The sequence below is a fragment of the Podarcis bocagei genome (assembly GCF_964188305.1).
Source record: "Podarcis bocagei genome assembly, chromosome: 7".
Classification (NCBI taxonomy): Eukaryota; Metazoa; Chordata; class Lepidosauria; order Squamata; family Lacertidae; genus Podarcis; species Podarcis bocagei.
In genome coordinates, this window is record NC_138132.1 from 9,941,281 (window position 1) to 9,966,149 (window position 24,869).

The following is a 24,869-nucleotide window of genomic DNA, read 5'->3' on the forward strand; positions in this document are numbered from 1 at the left end:
GTCTACGCAGAGTTCTAAGCATCTTGCAGAAGCAACAACAACAAAAACTAACGCAACGGTTCTATTACCAAGAGTCTTTTTAAATAACTCTCGAGCCCTCATACAGAAAAAGCACAAGGGCAGGTGAAATAAAGGACTGCTTTGCGCAAGGCAGTTAACATGTACTGAAGTTGGTTCTCAGGCTGCTTCGAAAAGGGATGCAGGGAATTCGAGGAGGGCGGGGCTATCAATGGCTCTTAAGTCGCAATGGCCACCTGGAACTCTCAATGTTCAGAGACACTACGCCACTGGAAGGAACAGGGTTGTGTACGTGCTTCTGGCCCTGTTTGTGAGGAATCAGGCTGACCACTGGATCTGGGGAAGATGGGCTGCCGGGTTGATCAAGCGGGGCTTTTCTTTGGTTCCGAACGGCTGGGCTTGCGCAGTTACCCAAGTGCTTTTTCTTCCTAGTCAGTCACTGCCAGCTCACGCCCAATCAGTTAGTTTCTTTCGCCCCAATTATTTTACACTCGCTTCCATTGAGACAGGACCACAATACCTCAAGGACCTACTCTCCCCATATGAACTGACTCAGACCCTGCGCTCATCATCCAAAGCCCTTCTTTGTGTGCCTCCACCGTGAGAGGTCTGGAGGGAGGCAACACGAGAACAGGGCCTTCTCTGCAGTGGCTCCCCGTTTCTGGAATGCTTTCCCCAGGGGGGCTTGCCTGGCGCCTTCACTACGTATCCTTTAGGTGCCAGGTGAAAATATTCCTCTTCAACCAGGCCTTGGTTCAATTAGCCAGCCTATGGCCTTTTAAACTGCATGTTACTGTTTTGTTTGCTATTATGCTACATATTCTCATTTTTTTTAATACCAAAAACCACCCTGTGATCCTCCCATTTTACAGTGGTACCTCGGGTTAAGTACTTAATTTGTTCCGGAGGTCCGTTCTTAACCTGAAACTGTTCTTAACCTGAAGCACCACTTTAGCTAACGGGGCCTCCTGCTGCGCCACTGGAGCACAATTTCTGTTCTCATCCTGAAGCAAAGTTCTTAACCCGAGGTACTATTTCTGGGTTAGCGGAGTCTGTAACCTGAAGTGTATGTAACCTGAAGCGTATGTAACCCGAGGTACCACTGTACTGGTCATCTGCCCAGCTAGGAGAGATCCTTTTGGATCTCATCCCTATTTTTTGCTTTGTTTTAACAACCCTAATTTCATGTCATCGAAACAAGAGATGAGACGAGAGCAGACACCTTCATGCACTAACTGCCCTCCTTGTCCAGCTCTTACCCTGACATCCATAACTTTTGTGATCTTCCAGAGATCGATCAGGAGCCCAATGAAGACGCTGACTTGCACCACAAAGTTAGTTTCGTTGTCCAGGATGTAGAGAAGGACCACGAGTGACTGGAATACTCCAAAGAATACTGAGCGGACAGAGAGCCCCTCTAGGGACTGCCTGCTGTTCCAGAACTGAATATCTAAAAAGGAAGATGACAAACAGAGGTTTAAAAGGAAAAGAATGCTTTTCAGCTTTTCACTGCAGCTACTTCCCAACCCTCCAGTAAAAGGTAAAAAGATAAAGGACTGCTGGACAGTTAAGTTCAGTCAAAGGCGACTAGGGGGTTGTGGCGCTCATCTTGCTTTCAGGCTGAGAGAGCCAGCGTTTGTCCACAGACAGCTTTCCGGGTCATGTGGCCAGCATGACTAAACCGCTTCTGGCACAATGGAACACCGTGACAAAAGCCAGAGTGCACGGAAACGCCGTTTATCTTTCCACCTCAGCGGTACCTATTTATCTACTTGCAATGGCGTGCTTTCGAACTGCTAGGTTGGCAGAAGCTGGGACAGAGCAATGGGAGCTCACCCCGTTGCGGGGATTTGAACTGTTGACCTTCTGATCGGCAAGCCCAAGAGGCTCGGTGGTTTAGACCACAGCGCCACCCTCCTCCCACAATCCTCCAGTACTGCTGGCTAGGCTGGTATCTGGCCAGAGGTGGCTTTGACTTGAAGCGCAGAAGGCACTGAGGAGGAAGACAGGCAGCTGCGCTAGAGCCTTGCGTCATCCTCCCCTGCCCCCTTCACCTTCTGGCTTTAAACAGGCAGGAGGGGGAAAGGGGGCTGGGGAGAGAGAAGAGAAGAAGCTCAAATATTTTGGAACCTACCATTTTTGAAAGCGAGGAATTCGAAAATGCTATGTACAATGGAAACAATAATGGTCAACGCCAGAAGGTAGGGATTGGTTTCTAATAGTGCAACCTAGGAGAAAGGAGAAAGAGGGTATGAGAAAGACCAGCATTTCCAGGGCACCCCCAAAATATACAAAATTAGAAGCACGCCAGTCATATGTAACGTATTTACCATTAACTCTGGAAATGTACACTCAATTCTGACCAAAGGAAGCCTCCTGATGTTTTTCTGCTGTAGAAGGCTTAGTTCGATCTGAATCAGGTATACATTTCCAGAGTTAACGCTAATTGCGTGGTGAGTTCACACTCCCCGCCCCCCCATGTGGAAATAATGACACATGACACAATTATTAAGGTTAATGGGCTAAAAAAGGTCGCAGCTTTATTGGTTACAGGTGATGAGCAGTATTGGCTTAGGCCAACTAACCGACTATATCTGACTTCAGCCCGTCCACTTGAAGTCCGGAAAGGGTTAACCACCAATAGGGGGAGTCCTGCTGATGCACATCAACTAGGAACTCCCTCTGGGTCACAGTTAGGGGTGTGCCTTAGGCCCTCACCTCCCTAGGCTTCGGACAGTCACATCCCCCGGAATCCTTTACCGGACTACCCTTTAATATGCAGGGCAGGTGATGGCGCTACCTACCCTCTTCCATCTACAGAACTATACCAGCTGATGAGCAGCAAAGAGGGAGATCCCCGGCCTCTTCCTGCCTTTATAGGGTAGGCCATGCCCCCTGAACCGGCCAATTGGCCGGCCAGGGGGTGACGCGGCCGGGAATCCCCCCAATCGCATGGGGGCTGGCCTCCACCCACTACACGCATGGTGGGGCCATGAAGCCCGCAACGCCAATGAACTGAAAAAGGTATTTAAATATACCTTCTTGAAGAAACCAGAGGCCTTTCTCCTGGGCATGGTCGGCCAATCGGTGTTAAAGAAGGACAGAATTTTCTTTATGTATGCTACAACAGCAGCAAGAATACTCATCGCAAAGTATTGGAAGACACAAGATCTACCCACTTTGGAAGAATGGCAGATGAAAGTGATGGACTACATGGAATTGGCGGAAATGACTGGTAGAATCCGAGACCAGGGAGAAGAGTCGGTGGAAGAAGATTGGAAGAAATTTAAAGATTATTTACAGAAATATTGCAAAATTAATGAATGTTAGAATGATGTTTGATTGAAGTTAAGTGGTTTCTAGCTGTAATGATATAAAAGAATATGGAAAATTGGATTTCTAAATAGGTAAAAATTTAATGTTACAATATATTAAGATTAAAGATCAGGATAATAAGGAGGGAAAGAAATTGCTGAATTAATTAATTGAATTGGAACACAAAAAAGGGAGGTATGAGGAGGTCAGGGAAACAAGGATATGAATGTAAGATATGGAAAGATTGATTTTTTTATTTTTATTTTTTTCCTTTTTTTCTGTAAGTGTACTTACTTTTTTATTCTGTATCCTTCTTGTATTTTTATTTTTGTCTTTTACCTCTGTATTTTTTGTTTTTATGTAATTCCCCTTTCTGAAACTTTAATAAATATTTTATTTAAAAAAAAAAATGAAGCCCGCAACGCCAGCTCCTCTGTAGGGCGAAAGTGGCTATACATTACTTCTGGTAAACGAGCTACCACAGCTAATAGAGGGCCATGGCAATTTGTGTCCTGAGCTTTGTAGGGCTCATCTACCCATTTACTATCTGAAACCAAAGGAATGCGCTGGTTGCCGGGTGTGAGATTTCCCCCCAGCTCCCCTACCCTCCCCCCCCCAGAAACGGCATCACTGCCATCACTCCCTGCTCACCTTTACGGAGTCTTGCTCCTCATCCGACTGCTCATACAAGTCCTCCCCCAGGAAGTTCCAGGGGGACTTGGTGCTCTGGGCGGCATACAGCTGCCATCGCCACAGTGACAGCGGGCAGAAGGACAGTCGGAAAGGAAGGCGCTCCAGTGTCTCGTTGATAGGGAAGTAGTCCTTCTGTAAGTTCCAGTAATCGTTGAAGTACAAGATGGGGTAGTAGTCGCCACTCACCGCGTCAAATTTCACATCTGAAACAAAGAGAGTCCAAAGGGCTGTGCAGCTGGACCAGGATGCTGCCGAGGCACAGCGGAGCGCAGAAAAGGAACCCCACACCCCAGGTGTCTCCCGCATCTGACAATTTCATAAATTTATCACAACAACGGCATTGCACCACGGCATGATTTTCTTTCAAATGAGCTGGCGATTTGCACAAATATCCTTACACGTTAAATATCACTTTCCAAATAATTTTGTGCACCTTTTTCCATGCTTCGTCTGTCTCTGGGCTCTCCTCTCCCCTCAACACATCCATAAAGAGAACCAAACTGAAGCTCGGGGGGTAGATTAGCACAACTGAAAACTTCCCAACAACCTGGATTTTCAAATTAACCATGCAGGCTGCAAAAGTTGACCCCTTTTTTCCCCCCACACCGGAAGGAATTTCCAGGCTGCGGGTTTCAGCCTGAGCTCGTGTGCAAAAGGGAACGTGCCACAGTCATGCTTTTATTTCTTCTCTCCCCGCTGCAACTGCATATTGTGACCCGGGCGGCCTGAGGAGCTAATTATCTGTTGTCCTTACATTGGTCCAGAGGCGGAGGAACACTGCCCTTTACCCATGGTGTGTGGTCATCCACAATGTTGATGGTGAGGTTTGGGTGCCAGTGTGAGATCACCTCCACGGGGCCGTAATCTTCAGCTCTCTGCAACAAAAGCGTAAAGGACTGCAAGCAGTTTCCACATCAAACCCAGCAGCAGGACTGCTGCAGATAGATACAGTCAAGGTTTTCAAAGCAATTTTGACCCTTATGCTGTCAGAAGGGACGGCTCCTATTCCTGCCGCAGCCTGGAAGATGTTTAGAGATGCCAAGGAAGAAGGCCTCTAATTAGCTGTATCAGAAGCCACGGGCTTGCAGAAGAAGCCAACATGCTTGACAAAGGCCTTTGGCTAGCCTTAGGCACAGCCCTTCTAAGTGGCAGCTGGAGGGGTCTCAGCACTCACTCTATTCAAAGCGACACAGGTGTGACCAGCAAAGCTTGATTTTGAACAGGGGTGGTGGAGGCCGGGCTAAGAGAGTCCCCACAAATTATAATGTCGGCTGCATGCAAGAAGTGAGGCTTAAATATAGCGCTCTCGCTCATTTGCCAACACCCCCCAAAGGCTGTATCTGGATGGCAGGGAGCCAAAATCAGCCCCAAAGGCATCCTCCCCCCCCCCCAATTACGTAAGAATTCATCTAGCCCAGCATCCTGTTCCCAACATCATGCAGCCAGATGCTTCTGGGCAGACCACAGGCAAGCCTCAACTCATCACTTAAAACATATCCCCCCAGCATGAACCACAAAACCTCAGTTTGCAAAGAGCTCTTTTCCAGACCAAGCGTTTCAATAAAAACCCAGGCTTTTACTGTAGCGGTTTCTAATAGATTTCCTCCCTGCCTTCATCTCACCCCACCCTGCCCAATATTATCTTTCCAGCACTATAAATACACGAGAACGGTTCATGGAATTTCCCGCCCCCTACTTCAGAAGAAAGACGGCAGGTGGAGGCTTTCGGCGTATTATGAAGTGAGGAACTGAAAGGAATGATGAAAATAGTTCTGCAACATTAAGCATAGTGATTTGGCCACCAGTGTTGATTTGTCAGAGGCTCATCTCTGCCAGAGAGCCTTGGGCTGCCAACCTCACAATCCGGGAAGGATGAATTATGGGGACAGAAAGAATGGAGGTGTGCTAGCCAGAAGCCCTGTGGGACTGTGCCCACTGGGAAGGGGGGAAAGAAACTGTGACCTTGACAGCTAAAGGAGGACGGAGAGGGGAGGGCAATATGCAGGGGGTCTGAGATAAGAAGTAATTGTTACTTTTATCATTTCAGGATCTGCTTCTGTCTCCCCCGTGAGCAGATTCTTGGTTTTCTGGAACCGTCTGCGCTTATACTTATTTATCACTGCAAAGGAAAAAGGGGAAGGAAAGGTAAGCAGACTCAAAATACTACTAGCAGGTAAAGCTAGACAGTAGCATTATCCTGAACCTGAGAACTACAAGCACGTTTCAACCTCTGTTTCTATCGCTCACGGTTGTTGTTGTTATTATTATTTACTACATTTGCCAGTCACTTTGTACAAAAGAAAAAAATCCTAAAGTAAAACAAGTGCAATAAATAAAGACCTTAAAACGATGAACAATGCATAAAAGGCTCATCCAGCAATATGCTAGGACAAGTCCCATGCACCTCAGTAAAATATGAACACCATTGAAGGAGGCAATTACCAAAGGCCTGAGTGAGCGAAAATGTCTTAGCCTGGCACTTAACAAGTGACAATGATGGGGCTGGGCACATCTCCCTGGGGAGAGGATTCCACAGACAGGGGGCCACCACTGAAAAGGCCTGCTCTCACGCAGCCACTTCCCACTCCACCCTCAGGTAGGGCACGCAGAGAAGGGCCTCTGATGCAGAGGAGGGCATGTTCCTCATATACTCTTCCACAGTTGCAAGAATATAGCAAAAAAAAAGCAGCAGCAGCAAATCCCTCTCTGCAAATACACAAATGCCAAAAAGGAGAAGGAACAAGTCCAACGCAATTATGCTTTTCTGTTTTTATGGGTGTATAATATCAATGAATTGCTTGGTTCCTTCGCTCTTCTTCCCATCACTACTATTCTGTCCCAGAGTGGTACCACAAAAACAAAAGGTGAGTTGGCAGGACATTTACAGATTATCCCCCCCCCCCAAGCAATATATAGCATAGGACCTGCAAAACTAACTCTGAGCTCAGAATTTTCGGTTTTCAGATGCAGACTTTTAGGGGTACGGAACATGTTCAGTGCTGCACTTAGCACTTGAATTTATACAAGATTTGGAAAGTTCCAGTAAGAATTGCCCCCGCAGAATATAGGCTCTTGCCCATGGGTTCAAATACCCCCCATGCCTTTTCCAGATGTTACAAAACACACACACACACACACACACACACACACACACACACTGCTTTGCTGAAAGCCAGCGGCATTTCCATAGGGCTCCAACCACTGAACGAAAATATACCGAAATGCGTGCTCGAATATGAGAGAACACACATCACGAACCATACTGAATTCCGGCATGGGGAGAGGGACACCCCCCCCCATCCATTATCACAGCAAATATGCACTGGGAATCTGCAACCCGCTGCAGCTTCCTAGCATGTGGCTACAAAAGATGTTTGCAGGTTTGCAGTTCCCCGTCAAACATCACCGTGTTGACTGCACAGAAATGCATCAGCCACATAAAGGACAAGGCAGCCCCAGTAGCACTCAAGTCCCTATCATTGCTCCAGGATGGTTGGAGGGAAAGAAAGAGAGAGAGAGAGAGATGAGAGAGAGAGAGAGAGAGGAAATGCATCACTTACTGGAATTGGGAATGGGGGCCTCAGTGGGGCAAGTGGCAGGATGTGACAAGAAGGCGAGGAACTAGGTGCCCTGGGGGAAGGGGGGAGAACAGTGCTGAGTGCAGACATCTCTACCCACAACCATCGGCTGCAGATTCCCGGCAAAAAGAGAGGGACGGGGGGGAAGGCTTACTTCGAGACGTGTGGACCGTGGCGAGTCGCCTGTACAGGTTCTTCTGTTTCGGATCGGGGTGGAACCCGCTCTTCGTAAAATACACGTGGATGTACATGGAGCCGTTGTGCTGAACGCTCTGGAAAAAAACAACCAACGCAATAGGACTACTGGCCTCATCCATTTTACTGAAACATTGGGGGGGGGGGGGAACGCAACACAGCAAGGAGGTGATCAAGGAAGCCACAGCTGTTGGACTAATACTAATAGTTTTATGTTGCCCATAAACCCTGACTGGGTTGCTGCAGGCACTCTGGGAGGCTTCCAGCAAAATATAAAAACACAAGCTCCCTCCTAATGTTAAGGATCCTCTGCCTTAAAATGTCAAACAGTAGCTTTGGTGTCTCCTTCCTTCCCCGCTTTGTCCCCCTAGCCCTTCCAAGCCTTCTCTGAGCACCTAGCATTTTAAAAGGCCAAAGACAGAAAGCTTCCCCCAGACCCGTCCTGTCCTGCTTCCTTGTCCTGCTTCCTGTCCTGCTTCCTTGCTAGAAACTGAATGCTGGACTAATATAATCCTTTCCAGAATGGTGAAGAGGGCTTCACCATTCAAATTCCCAGAGCCAGTCAGATGTGGGGAACCTCTGGTGCTCCAGTTGTTCCAGAACTACAACTCCCATCCTCCTTGGCCACGGCTCCTGGGCCTGATGGGACTTGTAGTTTATAACATGTGGCAGGCATAAGGTTTCCCCACACTTGGGCTAGGGGCTTGGGTAAGACTTCTGAGGTGCTAGAATGGAGTGATGCCCCTATTTGCATTCATAAAGGATCATCACCACTAATGGCGTTTAAATCAGTACTGGACATTCAGACAGTGGGTCACACCAGTCTCTCTCTCTTAGCTCTATAGGTAAAGGTAAAGGGACCCCTGACCAATAGGTCCAGTCGTGGACAACTCTGGGGTTGCGGCGCTCATCTCACTTTATTGGCCGAGGGAGCCGGCGTACAGCTTCCAGGTCATGTGGCCAGCATGACTAAGCCGCTTCTGGCGAACCAGAGCAGCGCACGGAAACGCCGTTTACTTTCCCACTGAAGCGGTACCTATTTATCTACTTGCACTTCGTGCTTTCGAGCTGCTAGGTTGGCAGGAACAGGGACCGAGCAACGGGAGCTCACCTTGTCACGGCGAATTGAACTGCCGACCTTCTGATTGGCAAGCCCTAGGCTCTGTGGTTTAACCCACAGTGCCACCCGCGTCCCTCTTAGCTCTATAATCTCTTGTTAATGTAGAGGAACTATTGCCTCTAACATGGAAGAGAAGATGCTTCCTAGTCCAGTCCAGGCAATGTATTTCTTAAAGGAGTTTTGCTTTTGGAGTCTGGAGATGGAGAGTCCCCTTAAGTACAGGCAGCCCACTGCAGACAAGTAGGGAGAAAAGTGAGGTCTGCAGCAGGGGGCTTGGCTTGAGTGCAGCTGGAGAACAGCTGGCCAGTGACATGCGTTGCTCACGCACCTCCGGAATATCTAACTCTCCGTAGTGTTCATAGCACCCGTCGGAATTCTCGCCACTGGTCCAGTCCCCGTAGACAAGATCCCGCTGCTCCCAAAACAACGCGGAGGTAGCGTTGAAATCTGTAAAGTGCTCATGCTCTGATATATAGACATGAAGATCCTGCAGGGAGAAGAGAAGAGCATTATTTGAGGCAGGGAAGCCTATATCATGGGCTGCAATAAAGGAATAAAAAGGTAAAGGGACCCCTGACCATTAGGTCCAGTCGTGGCTGACTCTGGGGTTGCGGCAATCATCTCGCTTTATTGGCCAAGGGAGACGGCGTACAGGTCATGTGGCCAGCATGACTAAGCCGCTTCTGGCGAACCAGAGCAACACATGGAAACACCGTTTACCTTACCGCCGGAGCGGTACCTATTTATCTACTTGCACTTTGACGTGTTTTCAAACTGCTAGGTGGGCAGGAGCAGGGACCGAGCAACGGGAGCTCACCCCGTCGCGGGGATTCGAACTGCCGACCTTCTGATCAGCAAGTCCTAGGCTCTGTGGTTTAACCCACAGCGCCACCCGTGTCCCTTATAATAAAGGAATAGACCCAGGCAAATGTTCAGCTTCTTTACTGTTATGATGATCAGGGCTATGCATTTACTGCAATTCCTCAGCAGTGCAGGAGGGGAAAATCGGCTACCCAGGAATCACAGCTTCCATCCAGGACAAAAAGCAAGTTTCCAGCCACCCTCATGGCTGCAAAGGTAAACTGAAAAGCACGTGGGCAATGCCTGCTGAATTTTCAGGTGGCAGATGAGCTGCTGTGCAAGACCTCCAGTGGTGGTGACAGAACAAAAGATGCAATATGGTAAAACTAACGGATGATGCCGTGGAGCAAATGTTTTGAATAATTCTTTTTTATGTAATTGACAGATGAAGAATCGGAAGCCCTCTTTCTTTTCTTTTGTCTCTTTTCCCCCTTTAAAAATTTTGTCGCGTCAAAAAAGCTTCAATAAAAAATTTATGCAGTACAGTAAAACTGGCAGAACACAATACACAGAATGAGAGAAATTCTGCAAATCTGCTCAGCTTCCGTGATTTCTGGAGGCTGCAGTTCGACAGGCTGCAAAAATTTTATCCAGATCATACAGGCGCGTAATTGTACTTTTACATACTGAGCGCATACTTGTTTACACTTTGCAAACTTTGGGGCCCAGCTAACCCAAGTTCCGGGCCGCACTTACCATTAAAGTGTCTTTAGGAAAGAGATTGCGGCTGGGCGCCCTGGGTGCTCCGCCAGTGGTGGTTGGATCCTGTGGTGCCGGCCCACGACGGAACCAACTGCTGATGGCCCAAATGATAAAGATCCTTTGGGGAGGGGGGGGGGAAGAGAAAAGTAGAGAATCAATACAAGATGCAGTTATAAGCTGGCCGTTCCTTCTAGAGGCAGCTACTGCACAAAGAAATTGCTAACAGCCTCAACATTAAAAAGAAGCTTCCCGAAGATTTGTCAAATATCATAACTCTGCTTGTTCACAGGGGCCATAAGGTAAAGGTAAAGAGACCCCTGACCATTAGGTCCAGTCACGACCGACTCTGGGGTTGCGGCACTCATCTCACTTTATTGGCCGAGGGAGCCGGCGTACAACTTCCGGGGCATGTGGCCAGGATGACTAAGCCGCTTCTGGCGAAACAGAGCAGTGCACGGAAACACCGTTTACCTTCCCGCCGGAGCGGTACCTATTTATCTACTTGCCCTTTGACGTGCTTTCAAACTGCTAGGTTGGCAGGAGCAGGGACCGAGCAACGGGAGCTCACCCCGTCGCGGGGATTCAAACCACCGACCTTCTGATCGGCAAGTCCTAGGCTCTGTGGTTTAACCCACAGTGCCACCCACGTCCCATACAGTTTTTGACACAGTGCAAACTGTGTTTACACTGTGTCAAATTGGTGAAAAAGAGCAGCTCAGGCTTCCCTCCCTCCTGCGCTTGCCCGTTCTTATTTAACCCCCCCCCGTGTCCCTTTCTATTAGACTCCTTGCTTCAATGCTACCATCTGAGCTAACTCTGTTTCTGCAATATCCTTTGGGGAGGCAGCGGAGAGGTACCATCAGCAGAACGGAATGTGGCATGCTAGGGCAGCACCGCCCCTCTTGATGTGCACCTTCTTCACTGTTATTATTTTACATGCAAAGATACTAGTCCGGGGCTTTGTGTGAACAATACACACGTGCGCACAAAGAGCATGCACTGCCACTGCCCCAACTCAAAGGAAACAAAAGCTCCGCATTGAGCACTTGCTGTCGCTTTTAAGTTGCCTCCAAATCAACTTTGTAATACAGTGGTACCTCAGGTTACAAACACCTCGGGTTACAAACTCCGCTAAGCTGGAAGTAGTACAGTGGTGCCTCGCAAGACGAAAATAATCCGTTCCGCGAGTCTCTTCATCTAGCGGTTTTTTCGTCTTGCGAAGCAACCCTATTAGCGGCTTAGCGCTATTAGCGGTTTAGCGGCTAAAAGGCTATTAGCGGCTTAGAAAAAGGGGGGGAAGCGAAAAAAAATCGGAACACTCGCAAGACATTTTCGTCTTGCGAAGCAGCTCAAAAACGGAAAACCCTTTCGTCTAGCGGGTTTTCCGTCTTGCGAGGCATTCGTCTTGCAGGGCACCACTGTACAAACTTTGCCCCAGGATGAGAATGGGAATCGCGTGCCAGGGGCACTGCAGCAGCGGGCGGCCCCATTAGCGAAAGCATGCCTCAGGTTAAGAATGGTTTCAGGTTAAGAACGGACCTCCGGAACGAATTAGGTTCGTAACCCAATATACCACTGTATCTGTTTCAGCACTTGCTGTGTTGAGGATTGGCAAGCAGTCAAATAATACATCATCATCATCATCATCATCATCATCATCCTTAAAAGCAATAATTGCTTTTGTATCCTGCCTTCCCCCTCCAAGGAACTTGGAGTGCAACAATGTTTTGTTTCCTTGCATTTAATCCTCAGACGGCCACCCCGTGAAGGTGAGGCTGGAAGGTAGAAAATGGCCCAAGGTCACTCAGAGAGCTTCCCAGCTGAGTGGGAATTTAAATACATGTTGGCCCCCTTTGAAACCTCACTTTTCTTTGGCGGAGGATTTACTCGCTTTTTTCTTTCTTTCTTATGCCTATACCGCCCGCCCATCAGAATAACTTTTGGGTTTACTGCAGATCATTTATATAAGGGATGGGAAACCTTTTTGGCCCAGTGGACCAGATCTTCCTCTCCCCACCCAGCAGGCCAACTATCACAGGTGGGTGGGATCGCCCACCTTCTAACTGTTTGGGTTCATGATGTCATATGATTGACAGGTGGGCAGTTTCACCCACTTGGCAACATTGGCTGGCAAGGTGACCAAGCAGGAGTGAACTCCCCATGCATTAGATGATGCTCAGGGAGTTCAATCCGGTTTTGTGCAGCTGCGTCTCTTCCTTCCACCCACCCCATGCATCAGGTGTGGGGTAGGTGGGTATGATTTGGGGAGTCTGGGGGGTCAAATCTGCCCTCTGGGCTGCATGTCCACCAGCCCTGATTTAGATGAACTTGTGGTACGTACATGCAATTGTAGCAATCCATCCCGTGATGATGCACATAACATGGCCATGTGGCGTCATTCTGAAAAAGGCACTCTGCGCTTCTGTATACTGAGAATATGCTACCTGTATGGTGGAGTGTACTAGAGACTGGCAGAAGCTCTACTGAATTCATGGACAGTCAATTAAAACCACACACACAACACGGTTAACGAGGCAAGTCCATCATCTTGCACAACCGGCTTATTCTACTTCTCAGGTACGCTTGCTTCGGAATGTATGGACCTCAGAGACCCAGACCCCTGCCCTGGCACCCTGCCTTGCATATATAAGCACATCTGGTTTTGCAGAGAAGCTACGCACGTCTCTTCCGGCATTCGCAGGCTAGTGTGTTTAAAATTATAGCTGAAGATAACCAGCCAACTGGGAAGACAGAACCACAGCACCGCTGGCTTCCGCTGCCTCATGAATCATCTGTGTAACTCACAAACCTAGGAGGGCCAGATAGTGTTGCCAGCTTCCCAAATCTAATGGGGGGGGGGGGAATGCAGATTCCTTGCTCTTCTCCAGACAATGACCGGTATCTCTTAATTTAAAATTCACGCACCCAAGAGGCAATGTCACCTTCCTTCAAGATCTTCCCCACCGCCCCTGTCAAATATCCTTCAGGAGCTTTCACAGTGCATAAACACACACAAATCTAGCCGGCCAATCAATCAGTTTTAAGCCAGGAGGTTAATTAGCTAAGCTGTTTCTGCTTCAGATTTGCCCTTGCTGGGTGATTCGGCAGGGAAGCTTTACAAAAATCGGATCCTTTTTTACTTCCTTTTTTGCCACAGGTGACTCACCAAGAAATGTGTGGCAGGAGGGGCAGCGATGCCTGTGGAAAGCCTGTTTTCCTTGGTTGTCAACAGTTCTGAATTACCAGACTAAAAGAATGGAATCATTTATTCTATTCTGCGACTTCCTCTAAGGCTCCCCACTTAAAATGGGCCACAACCATCTGGAAAATGCTGAGCCCAATGAAGGGTGGATTATTTCATTCAACTTCAAAGCAATGTTCTGGATCAATTTCAGCAGCCGGGGTGGGGTGGGGGCCTTGCCAAGTAAAGATGATTTTTTTTTTTTTGCATACCCACAATTTTGGAAGTGCATTACTGCAGCATTTGCCCATTTCTGGAAGAGGGAGAACACGCCAGCGCCGAGCCTGTTCCAATCTGATTTGCATTAATAAATGGAAATGTTTTAACCGTTCTAATCATACGGAAGTTCATCGCTCAGCTGGCACTGAACAGATGCCAAAACGTTTTGCTGACACAGCTCAAAGAGCCAATATAGCATCCCAAGCAATAATGGCTTTGGAAATGGCACAAACTCTCTCTGCTTTCTCTTTCCCACCTGGTCACCCTGCTCTCAAGGGGACATCTGAATGCGTTAGAAAAGGTTGGCTCCTGCTAATGCTATTCGTGGGCCGATTTTGTTGGGCAAGTGGCTAGATGGCGAGTGCTACGAAAGGAGCAGTATCTGAAACAGCATTACTCAATTTAGTCAACTCCGCCCTACCCGACCAACTTATCTCAGAGCCCTCTGGAACCATTACTCGTCCCGTGAACAGTGTTAGAAACTCGGATACCTAAGCTACTCATTAAATGGCACCTCAAACCTAGCTTACGGCCGCCACAATGGAATGTCTAGGTGCCACAATGGAATGTTTAGGTGCCGCCCCCTTGGATTACAAAGCTGAAAATTAATTGTGTATATTGTCAGCACGATGGAGTTGTCAGTTGCCATCCTGGTGCCCAGAGATCTCTGCATGTTTACAATTGGATCCATGCTAGGTGCAAAATGTGCCTGGTGCCCAGGGGATTTCTAGCACTGGCCTTGGGCGGCTTACAGCATATCTAAAAACATAAAACATCCAGCATTATAAACCTCCCAATACAGGGCTGCCTTCAGATGTCTTCTAAAAGTTGTGTAATTCTTTATCTTCTTGGCATCTGAAGGCAGGGCGTTCCATAGGGAGGGCACACTACCAAGAAGGCCCTTTGCCTGGCTGAAGCTGCTGCTCTCAATTTGCTTTGATTCCCATACCAGCTGCAACTTTTTCTCATGCTTCAAGCTCTGTGCACTCCCGGAGTACCATAAAGGAGAGGCCCGATGGGGAACCAACCACCACCATGACCAGCAAGAGAGAACCACAACCCTGAAAAAGATCAGTAGGCCTCATCCCCACAAGCCACAAAAACCCCAAGAGGCCACCACACACGTATTAAGGAGTGTCATTGATCCACACGCTAAAGCAGAATAGTGGAGCAAACACAACCACGCTTCTGTGCTCTCAAGCTTGAGAAGCATGAAGAGGGCGGAGCTTTTGATAAAACCCAGAGAGAGACCTTTGGAAGGCTAGGGAGACCTCTCCCTGCAAGTCGAAGGCTGCAGGCTTACTTACAGCAGTAAGGCCCACTGATATTGACGGGGAGCCCCTCTGAGTAAATAATCTCAGGATTACAATGCATGCCACAACTTCTCCTATGCTGGGGATGGGGAGGCTGTGGTCCTCCAGAGGGTGTTAGTCTCCAACACCCATCAGCCCCAGGCAGCCCAGCCGAAGGTCAGAAATGGTTATTTATTTACAGTGGTGCCTCGCAAGACGAAAAGAATCCGTTCCGTGATTCTCTTCGTCTAGCGTTTTTTTCGTCTTGCGAAGCAAGCCCATTGACGGATTAGAGGATTAGCACTATTAGCGCTATTAGCGGCTTATCAGCTTATCGGATCAGCTGATAAGCGGCTTAGCGGCTTAGAAAAAGGGGGGGAGGAAAAAACCCCTGCAGGAACTCGCAAGACATTTTCGTCTTGCAAAGCAAGCCCATAGGAGATTCGTTTTGCGAAGCACCTCCAAAACGGAAAACTCTTTCGTCTAGCGAGTTTTCCGTCTTGCGAGGCATTCGTCTTGCGGGGCACCACTGTATTTCATAAAAATTATACACCACTTGACTGTTCACAACCATATTTTAAATGCTAAAACAGACTAAAATCACCTCAGCTTTTCAGGATAGTGGCTAGTCTTCTTTTGGGAAGAAGTGAAGGCATGGAGTGATCAGAATACAAATTGAAATTTTTGGGAATCCCTGGAGGGAGGAGAAGTCCCAAGTTGTTTAACTGAACGTTAAATGTGGAATGTTGCTGGATTATTGTTTATATCACAAAATTCTATGATAAATAAATAAATAAATAAATAAATGTAGCTCAACTTTCTTAAGTGTTTGGGTAGGCAAGTCTAAACAAGAACATTTTTAGCAGGCGCCAAAACGAGTACAGGGAAGGCACCTGCTTGATGACTGGAGCTGTGGTCCAGCAACTTCTGGACCAGGGTGGTTCAACACGCAGCCCAAGGGCCACTTGTGGCCCTCAAAGCCTTTTTTGGGAGTCCCTCAGCAACATTTGACGCTGCACTGGGTTTTGGGAAGGAGACATAAGGGCCCTGACAGGATCCTAGAGTCCTCCCTCCTCCTTCCCAAAGCCTAGTCTGTGCTTTCCCAGCTTCGGGAAGGACCCTGCCACCGCCAGGCACTTCCTTCCTGAAGCCCAGCGCCTCACTTTGCATCAGGGTCTGGTTGCATTGACTCACACAAAACGCAGACGTCAAAGCACAGGCATTTCTCTCCGCAGTCTCATCCGTAAACCAAACTATCGAGATCCCAAGTGACAAAAGAGCTGGCTCGAATGACTGGTGTTAAAAGCCTTATGGGGACCTCTGCCCTGGAAAGATGCCGCCAAAACTTAGAGAAGAGGTGCTTAACTTATATGTTAATTAGGGTAGCAATCAGCTTAATACTTTACTGAACACACTTTGGCACAGGCCTATAGGCTGGCCCCACGCACTCCCTTCCTTCTAGAAAGGGGAAGGACTCTTAGCTGCTTCACATGCAGAAGGTTCAAGGTTCAAGCCCTCACATTTCTAAAGAGAGCAATAAAAGACGCTGGCTGAAATCCCAGACAGCCCCTGACAGGCTTCACTTGCCTTCCTCGCCATATATTTTATTATTTGTATCTAGCCTTTTTTCCCAAGGAGATCAGAGTTGGCGTATACGGTTCTCCCTCTCCTCATTCAATTCCCCACAACAATCCTGTGAGGTAGACTAGGCTGAGAGGCCGTGACTGGTCCAAGGTCACCCAGTGAGGTTCATGGCTGAGTGGGGATTCGAACCCTAGACTCCTGAGTCCTAGGTTCAACACTCTTAACTGCTGCACCACTTCTGGCTCTCCAATTTGTAGATGTACAAACCCTGATGTGGGTTTGGGCTGCAGCCAGCATTGGAGTTCTAGCCCCAAACATTTGGAGGGTGCTAGAAGAAGAAGAAGAAGAAGAAGAAGAAGAAGAAGAAGAAGAAGAAGAAGAGGAGGAGGAGGAGGAGGAGGAGGAGTCTGGATCTGATATCCCGCTTTATCACTGCCCTAAGGAGTCTCAAAGCGGCTCACATTCTCCTTTCCCTTCCTCCCCCACAACAAACACTCTGTGAGGTGAGTGGGGCTGAGAGACTTCAGAGAAGTGTGACTGGCCCAAGGTCACCCAGCAGCTGCATGTGGAGGAGCGGAGACACGAACCCGGTTCACCAGATTACGAGTCCACCGCTCTTAACCACTACACCACACTGGCTCTCTCACATTGCTAAGCTGAAGAAGGCTGGTGTAGACAAATTCTTTTTTTAAAATAAGATTTTATTAAAGCTTTTTTTACGGAAATATAAACTAATCTAAATGAAAACAAAAACAGAGAAAGAAAGAGAAAACACAATCCTACTCCCTCAAAGGTAGTTCTTAACCCTTGTCTCACACAGAAAGTAGAAGATCCTCCCTGCTCTCACATGGGAGCTTTTATTTTTTCTCTCCCAGTCGGGAGGGAGACAAATACTGAGCTGGGTGGACCAATGGTCTGATTCTGCATACAAGCGACTACTTACATACTAATCACTTGGAGGAAGACCACCGCCATGTTCACAAGGACATAAAGCCATGGCTCTTAGGTCTCATGAAACAGCACGTAAAGCCTGTTTCTTCAATGTGCTACTTCAAACTGCAGGTGGAGGGAAGCTGCTTATTGTCCTCCATACAGAAGAGCAGTGAAGAAGATGACAGAGGTCTGGTCTAGCCTAGCTGACGTCCCAGCATGTTATTTTTATTGCTGTTACATTGATCTGTAGGGAATGTTTCTTGCATGGTGGAGAATTCAATCATGCAAGCCTCCAGCTGCAGTTTTAAGAGGAACCATCCGGACCAGGGGCTGGCAAATTCTAACTAACCAAAAAGGACACCTCCCCCCACCAAACACACACCTTCCAAAGGACAAGATGCCCCTTTTATTAAGGGGGAAAGTGCAGTTCAGTGGTAGAGCACCTGCTTTGCATGCAGAAGGTTCTGGGTTCAATCCCCAACATCTTCAGGTATGGCTGGGAGAGAACCCCGTCTGAATAGCTTGGGAATCTGCCTGCCAGTGCAGACAATACTGAGCTAAATGGACCACGGGTCTGACTCGGTATAAGGCAGCTCCCTAGGTTCCTATGTCCGGAATGCAGAGCAGGATCAGAGAAAAATCCATTCCTTCTTTTCAGCTCCAGGCCAAGAGCAGAAAATAAGCCCTGAGCCTATAAACCCAGAGTGATGGTGATAGACCTCTGCCTCCCATGCTTCAGCTTGCGCCTGAAAAGCCAGGAGGGGGAGCGGAGGCACATCAGATTGCTCTGCCTCCCTGCACTCCTTAGGCACATTGGTCGCTCTGTCTCTGCACGCAATGATGGGTGCTCTCTGAGCTCAGAAGCCCTGCTGGCACAGAGCAAAACCCACACGGCTCCACTTCCCTTTTCTAGCTCCAAGGTGATCCGGGGAGGTGGAAGAATACTGGTTTACCGTGCACCAATGGGTGCTCCCAGTGCAGGATGCTCCTTGGGTATTCAGAGGATCTGAGCTGAAGGTGAGAGGCAGAGGCACTTCAGCTCACCTTGGAGAAACAGGCTTTAGGTTGGTCATTTAGTGCTATGCAGTTAAGACGGTGTGCCTAGGAGGCCAAGACAGGAGTGAGTATAAGCCCCTAGTTCAAATACCACCTCTTTCATAAACTTAACTGGGCGGCCACAGTCAAGCCACTACAGTGGTACCTCGGGTTACATATGCTTCAGGTTACAGACTCCGCTAACCCAGAAATAGTGCTTCAGGTTAAGAACTTTGCTTCAGGATAAGAACAGAAATTGTGCTCCGGCGGCGTGGCAGCAGCAGGAGGCCCCATTAGCTAAAGTCTGTTTCAGGTTAAGAACAGTTTCAGGTTAAGAATGGACCTCTGGAACGAATGAAGTACTTAACCCGAGGTACCACTGTATCCCCTCACCAACTCGCAGTGTGGGTGTCTGGGGTGTCGCAAGAATGGCTGAGATCATCTTTGCAAAGAAAGAGCATGTCTGCTGGCACAGGGCTGGTGCTCAGAAGCCGTTTCTGATCATTTGAGTTCATTATGAGTTCGTATTGTCTGCTGAATGTTTGCTTTTGCTTTGTATGCTCTTGTGTTTTCGATAGGATTATGACCGGTTGAAATGTTTGCTACTTTTTAATGCTTTTGTTGTTACTGTGAGCTGCTTTGAGCGCAGCACCGCTGTTGGAAAATCGGTATACAAATATTTTAAAATTTAAAATATCAAAAAGTGCTTGGACTACATTGAAGCCATATAGAAACACCAGTTATTGTGGGTTTCGCCCTGCAGATGAATGAAAACAGTGGGCATTGGCTGCTTTCATAGTACAGGAACTTGACCCAGGACATGTAAATCCAAGCGCAAGTGATTTAAGGACAAATACCAAATACACATACACACCCTACCCTCTAGTGTGATATATATACACACACACAGGACGACAGCGCGGCAGTTCTAGAGCAGTCGAGATCTCACCTGAACAAGACTCCTTTGATGACCTGCCAAGCATTTGGAGCTTGCTGTTGGGGTTGGTTCTGCTGCTGGGTCTCAGCAACCGCTTCACCTCCCGCTGCAGTTCCATTGCTGGTCACTTGCTATAAAGGTGGGGAGAAAAACGGGAAGATGGAAATCAGCAAAAGCCATTTGTCATAAGAAGCCAAGAGGGTCAAACTTTGTGACTTTTTTTTTTTTTTAAAAAGAGACACTTTTGCGGAAGCATGAAACCGCCCCTCTCCTCTCGGGACAGGAATGAGTTCAGCTTCTCGGAAAACAAGATTTTTAATTAGATGCAAAGTGCTGTACAACAATGAGCTGGGATGGCACGGTGGAGGAGAGCTTGAAATCTGGCTTTAATAACCCCCATTTCAAATCTCAACTCAGCCGTAAGTTCATAAGGCGCCACCCTTCAGCCTTGGTCTGCCATCTGAAATATAGGATAACGGCAACAGGGTAAGGAGAGCCCGGCTGCATCAAGGCCGCCAAGCCCATCAACGTTTCCAGCAGCAGCCAGGCAGATGCTTCCAGGAAGCCACAAGCAGGCCATGAATTAGAGTATTATTTTTATTTTCTTTGTATTTAAACAATTTATATACTGATTAACTATAGTTATCACTACGAGGTTGGCAAGGATACAGTACAAAAAGTAGAAAGGTAAACTATAAAATCAAACTTTGGTTGAAATGTCTGCTTGAATTTTTAAAAGTCTTCAGTCCTTGCCTGTTATAAGTTAATTCTGCCCTATGTTTTTTTCATCTGTCCTGAATTGACTACCACCTATTTCATCTACCATTTAGTTCTAGTATTACGGGATGGGAAGGAAAATTTATCTGTCCTCCCCCTTCCCCATTCATAAACATCTCTCATTGCCCCATTGTTTTTCTGAACAAGGAAGCCACAAATAATTTTGACAAAGGCCTGTCAACCCCGTGATCATTTTGGCTTTCCTTACCTGCACTTCTTCCATTTCTCCAATATGTCTTTTGAGATTTTGTGTGTGCGTGTGCGTGCGTGCGCGTGAGAGAGAGAGAGAGAGAGAGAGAGAGAGAGAGAGAGAAAACTGTATGCAATATTCCAAAGGTGGGCTCAGCATCTTTTTATAGAAGGGCATTAAGCAGTGGCTATTTTGTTCCCCATCCATTCTTGAGTTTGCTATTTTACCACAACCTCACCCTGTTGACATTTTCATTAAGTTATCAACAATGACCCCCTCCCCCAAGATATATTAATAGTCACAGACACTTTAGATACCCCATGTTTTTATGTGGTTAAGATTTTCTACCTGTGGGTGCCTCACGTTACATTCACTTAAGAGAAAATCTCATTTGTCATTTCATTCCTATTTACCTAGTTGCAGAGACGCTTTTGGGACTCTCTGCAGGCTGCTTGGGTTTTTCCTATTCTGGTCATTCATCAATTGTTTTTTATTTCATTGTATTTAGAAAGTTGGGGTTCAACTAAATGCAGGCAAGCGCCACATAAAAAGCAACCAATAATCTGCAGACTTGACTACAGGATCATTTATAAATGTTAAATAGTACCAGTCTTAATACAGATCCCATTGTTTATTAACCTCCGCTATAAAAACTATGCAGTTACTCTCCTATGGTCCAGAACCTAATCTTTAATCAGCTGCTGATGCAAAAAAGAATTTGCCCTCTTACTTCATCGCTGCTAAATTTATGTAGGACCTTTTAATTAAGGCTTGTGTTAAAAGCAACTTGTCAATCTATATACTAGCCCCAACCAGTTTTCACTAGCTTATCTTACAGAGTTGTTCTAAGAATTACTGAAACAACATATGCAAAGTTCCTTGAGTACTTAGGGGGAAACACATAATCACTATTTCTTATTAGGATCTGATCTGAGGGAAAGGCATACATGATTTATGTTATTCAAATTTGCCCAGAAGAAAAGCACCTCACCACTATTAATCCAATTTTTCAGATGAGAAACTCAATTCATGTTCCCAGTCTCTCCCTACAGGCACGCAGGGTCAGTAAAGTAAGCCCATGACATTAAGTGAATATTTAAGCCAGCAAATTCTTTTCGGTACTACATTTGAATTTAAAAACAAATCAAATTATCATCTCAGTTCTTCACTCTTAAAGTACCCCAATCCATGTTGGGCAAAAGATTCCTGTATTGTTATTGAGTATTTAAAGAACAATTATAGCAGTGTGAATAAGATAAATAGGTTAAATTTAATGTATTGAATAGTATAGGTGAAATATGTAGCATTTAAGGGTAAATATGGAGACCATGGAAGGGGAGGACAGAAAGTCAACTGACAAAGTAACATGGTTTATGTTAAAATTTGCATATCTTTTTTCTTTGTGAAAAATTAATAAATAAGATCTGCTTTTAAAAAAACAATTCCTGTATTGCAGGTGTTTGGACTAGATGACCCTTGGGTTCCCTTCCAACTCTACAATTCTATGATTCAATCTCTTTTCAGGAAAATAATGGTTGAGGGCCAAAATATGAGCCTCTTCATCCACATTCAACATTGTTGAGAGAATTAAGGCTTTGATTCTGGATTCAAGTTTATTTTTAGATCATTTATTTAAAATGGCAGATTATGTGTGACAGATTATGTGTGTCACAAGGATATTATGTAAAAATCTAGATGGTAAAAGAGGGTGGGGATAAAAGGGAAGTAGCAAGAATGATCCAAGTGGTAAATGTACCTGGGGAATCCCAAGGTGAGGGGTGGGGAGGACACTAAAAGGTAACACCGCTTTTAACACATGGATGGCAGCCAAACAAAAGGATTGCGGGCCCTGTGTGGGCTGTTTCCCAGCAAACGGTGGAAAAACAAGGTGTGGAATGGGAATTCCCGTGCCCCCCCATCCTCTCACCCCAAGCACCTGCAGCCAACAACACTCTGAGCACTGTTACCTAAGCTTCTGATAGCTAGAGCTTACTTCCCTAAATTATAATTGGAGGCACACCTGAAGTGGTTTGCTTTCAGAAAATGAAAGTGTTAAGAATTTCCCACACTTGGAAGAGCTCACCTGTGTTTGAGACAAGTCACTGTTCTACAAGTGCTTCTTCTCAATGTAAGCTCAGAGCAGTAACTCACACAGAGATGCAACGGACAGACTCCCTTCATCTCTGCATCAGGAGCAACTGAATGATCCAATCACATCCAATGCTGAGATGGGCCACAAATGTCCTTCCCCAGGAAGGAGTGGATGTAAGTAAGGGTAGAGCAAAGAATCACGCAGGTACCCAGCAGGCACTATGGGCTGAGTGCTTTGAGCTGATGGCAAATTATAACGATTCTATTTATTTATTTATTACATCTCACAGCACACAAATGTGTCACAACAATCTGTGCAGGAATTACTGACTTTGAGTGAGATGAGACTCCATACAGGGGAAAAATAAGCTGTTTCATCTAGAATAGGTAGTATATGAGAGCGCACTGCTGTCTAGAATGAGACAACTTTTGGTCAGACTGTGTGTAATATTCACAGAATCAACAGACAATTGGGGAGAGGAGAGATCATGATGTCAAGTTTCCCCATGAAAGCCAGGTGCTAGTTTGTGGGAAAAGAGTCTCCTTACAGATAAAAGAGGACAATACCTGCAAAAGCAGATTAGATGCAGTTAAGGGGAAGCATCTAACAGATGAAAAAGCTAACTGCATGCTGCATACAGAAAGCTATAAGAATCAGATGGGAAATTTAACTTAGGAGGAGGACAGAGGAGGGGGAAAAATCAGTTCCTTAGTAGGGAACCCAAAGACAAATTCCTCAAAAAAGAGAAACAATTCATGAAGTAGGAAGTTCTGAAATTAGTGATGTTGAAAGGAATGGCAGGTGAACTCTTAGCCTAGATGGAGAAAACAGAGTGGCACCTGTAAATTTCAGGGAGAAAAAGCTTTTGACAGTACAGTCAAGGAGATTGGGGAAGAGGAACCATGGTCTGAAATTGGAAGAAACATGAAAGTCAGTTGGAGACAAGAGAGGAAACCAGCCAAGAAAAGCAGAACACAGTGAGAAATGTAGACTGTCATAAAGGATGGGGGGCAAGGGCCAAGAGAGCTATCTGGGTCAGAACTTGTTGGTTATTTATGGGGGATAAAGGCAGGAGCAATTTGCTATTGAGACCAATTAGGAGCAGAAAGATAACTACCCAGAGGGGGGCATTGAGATGAAAGTGATTCCTTGGCATACACCTGAGAAATCAGATCTATCTAACAAGGGACAGAGTCAGGCGAGAATTTCTAAGTCAAGGGAACAAGATGGATGCCAGATCAAAAGGGTGGAGGTGTACCCAAGAGAAGTGGGGTGTTGAGGCTGAAGCAACACTGTGTGACACATCCAAGAAGGAAGGAGTGGCTAGTGTGGGACATTGAACCGAGAGACAAATGGGTGACTCCTCATTTAATCATAAAGTTCACTGCATGGTTTCTATGAGGCAATTTGGGCAACCCGTTTTACTACAAATTGTGCCTGACGAGTGGCAAAAACCTCCTTCCTGAAGCAAATATATACAAACAATGAAACTACAGGTGAACCAGGTCCCCAAGAATTAAGGATTTATACACCTTTCAGGTATAGAAGTGTGGCAAGATGCAGGGTAGAAACTGCCACTTGCGCAACTATACAGTATGATGAAACCCAGGCTCATATTCTGGGGATTTGTATGCAGGTCCAGTTTCACTCTGTAGCTTCTAGGAAAGAGTCCTGTCTGCGACTCTACAGCCTGTCAGTATAAAGAATACTGAGCTGATGGACTAAGTGTCTGAGTTGGAATGTCGTCTTGCTATGTTTTTACGCTTTCTATATTTAAGTTGCCATCCACACTAGGCTATGAGACTCCTTCAGGAATTCAGGGCCAGTAGCTACTGCTTAACCTAACCTACCTCACAGAGCTGTTGCGAAGGTAAAACTCCATATTTGCAAGAACCACACATGCCACTTTGTCTCCTTAAAGGAAAAGCGGATTATAAATGAACCTGACTTGATTCGGGTTACCAAACGCACCGGGAGTGATTTTTACCACTTCAGAGCAGCCTTCCTCCACCTTGGGTGCCTGACGTTGTCGGACTACAAATCCCATCTTTCCTAGGCGACGTGGCCGTCAGGGCTGATGGGGAGCT

At 46.7% G+C, this 24,869-nt stretch overlaps 1 protein-coding gene across 2 annotated transcripts in view; it reads right to left on the bottom strand.

Moving 5' to 3' along the window:
• CLPTM1 (CLPTM1 regulator of GABA type A receptor forward trafficking) overlaps positions 1 to 24,869 on the bottom strand; it is a 32,214-nt gene that overhangs the window by 6,537 nt on the left and 808 nt on the right. For both annotated transcript variants that reach the window (XM_081200341.1, XM_081200342.1), the window contains exons 2-10: positions 19,736 to 19,854; positions 10,477 to 10,600; positions 9,248 to 9,406; positions 7,759 to 7,876; positions 6,060 to 6,145; positions 4,781 to 4,901; positions 3,985 to 4,229; positions 2,153 to 2,246; positions 1,278 to 1,468 (exon numbers count right to left, since the gene is read on the bottom strand). In XM_081200341.1, coding sequence (XP_081056467.1) covers positions 1,278 to 1,468; positions 2,153 to 2,246; positions 3,985 to 4,229; positions 4,781 to 4,901; positions 6,060 to 6,145; positions 7,759 to 7,876; positions 9,248 to 9,406; positions 10,477 to 10,600; positions 19,736 to 19,854 — 1,257 coding nt within the window. The remainder of the gene's footprint in view (positions 1 to 1,277; positions 1,469 to 2,152; positions 2,247 to 3,984; positions 4,230 to 4,780; positions 4,902 to 6,059; positions 6,146 to 7,758; positions 7,877 to 9,247; positions 9,407 to 10,476; positions 10,601 to 19,735; positions 19,855 to 24,869) is intronic.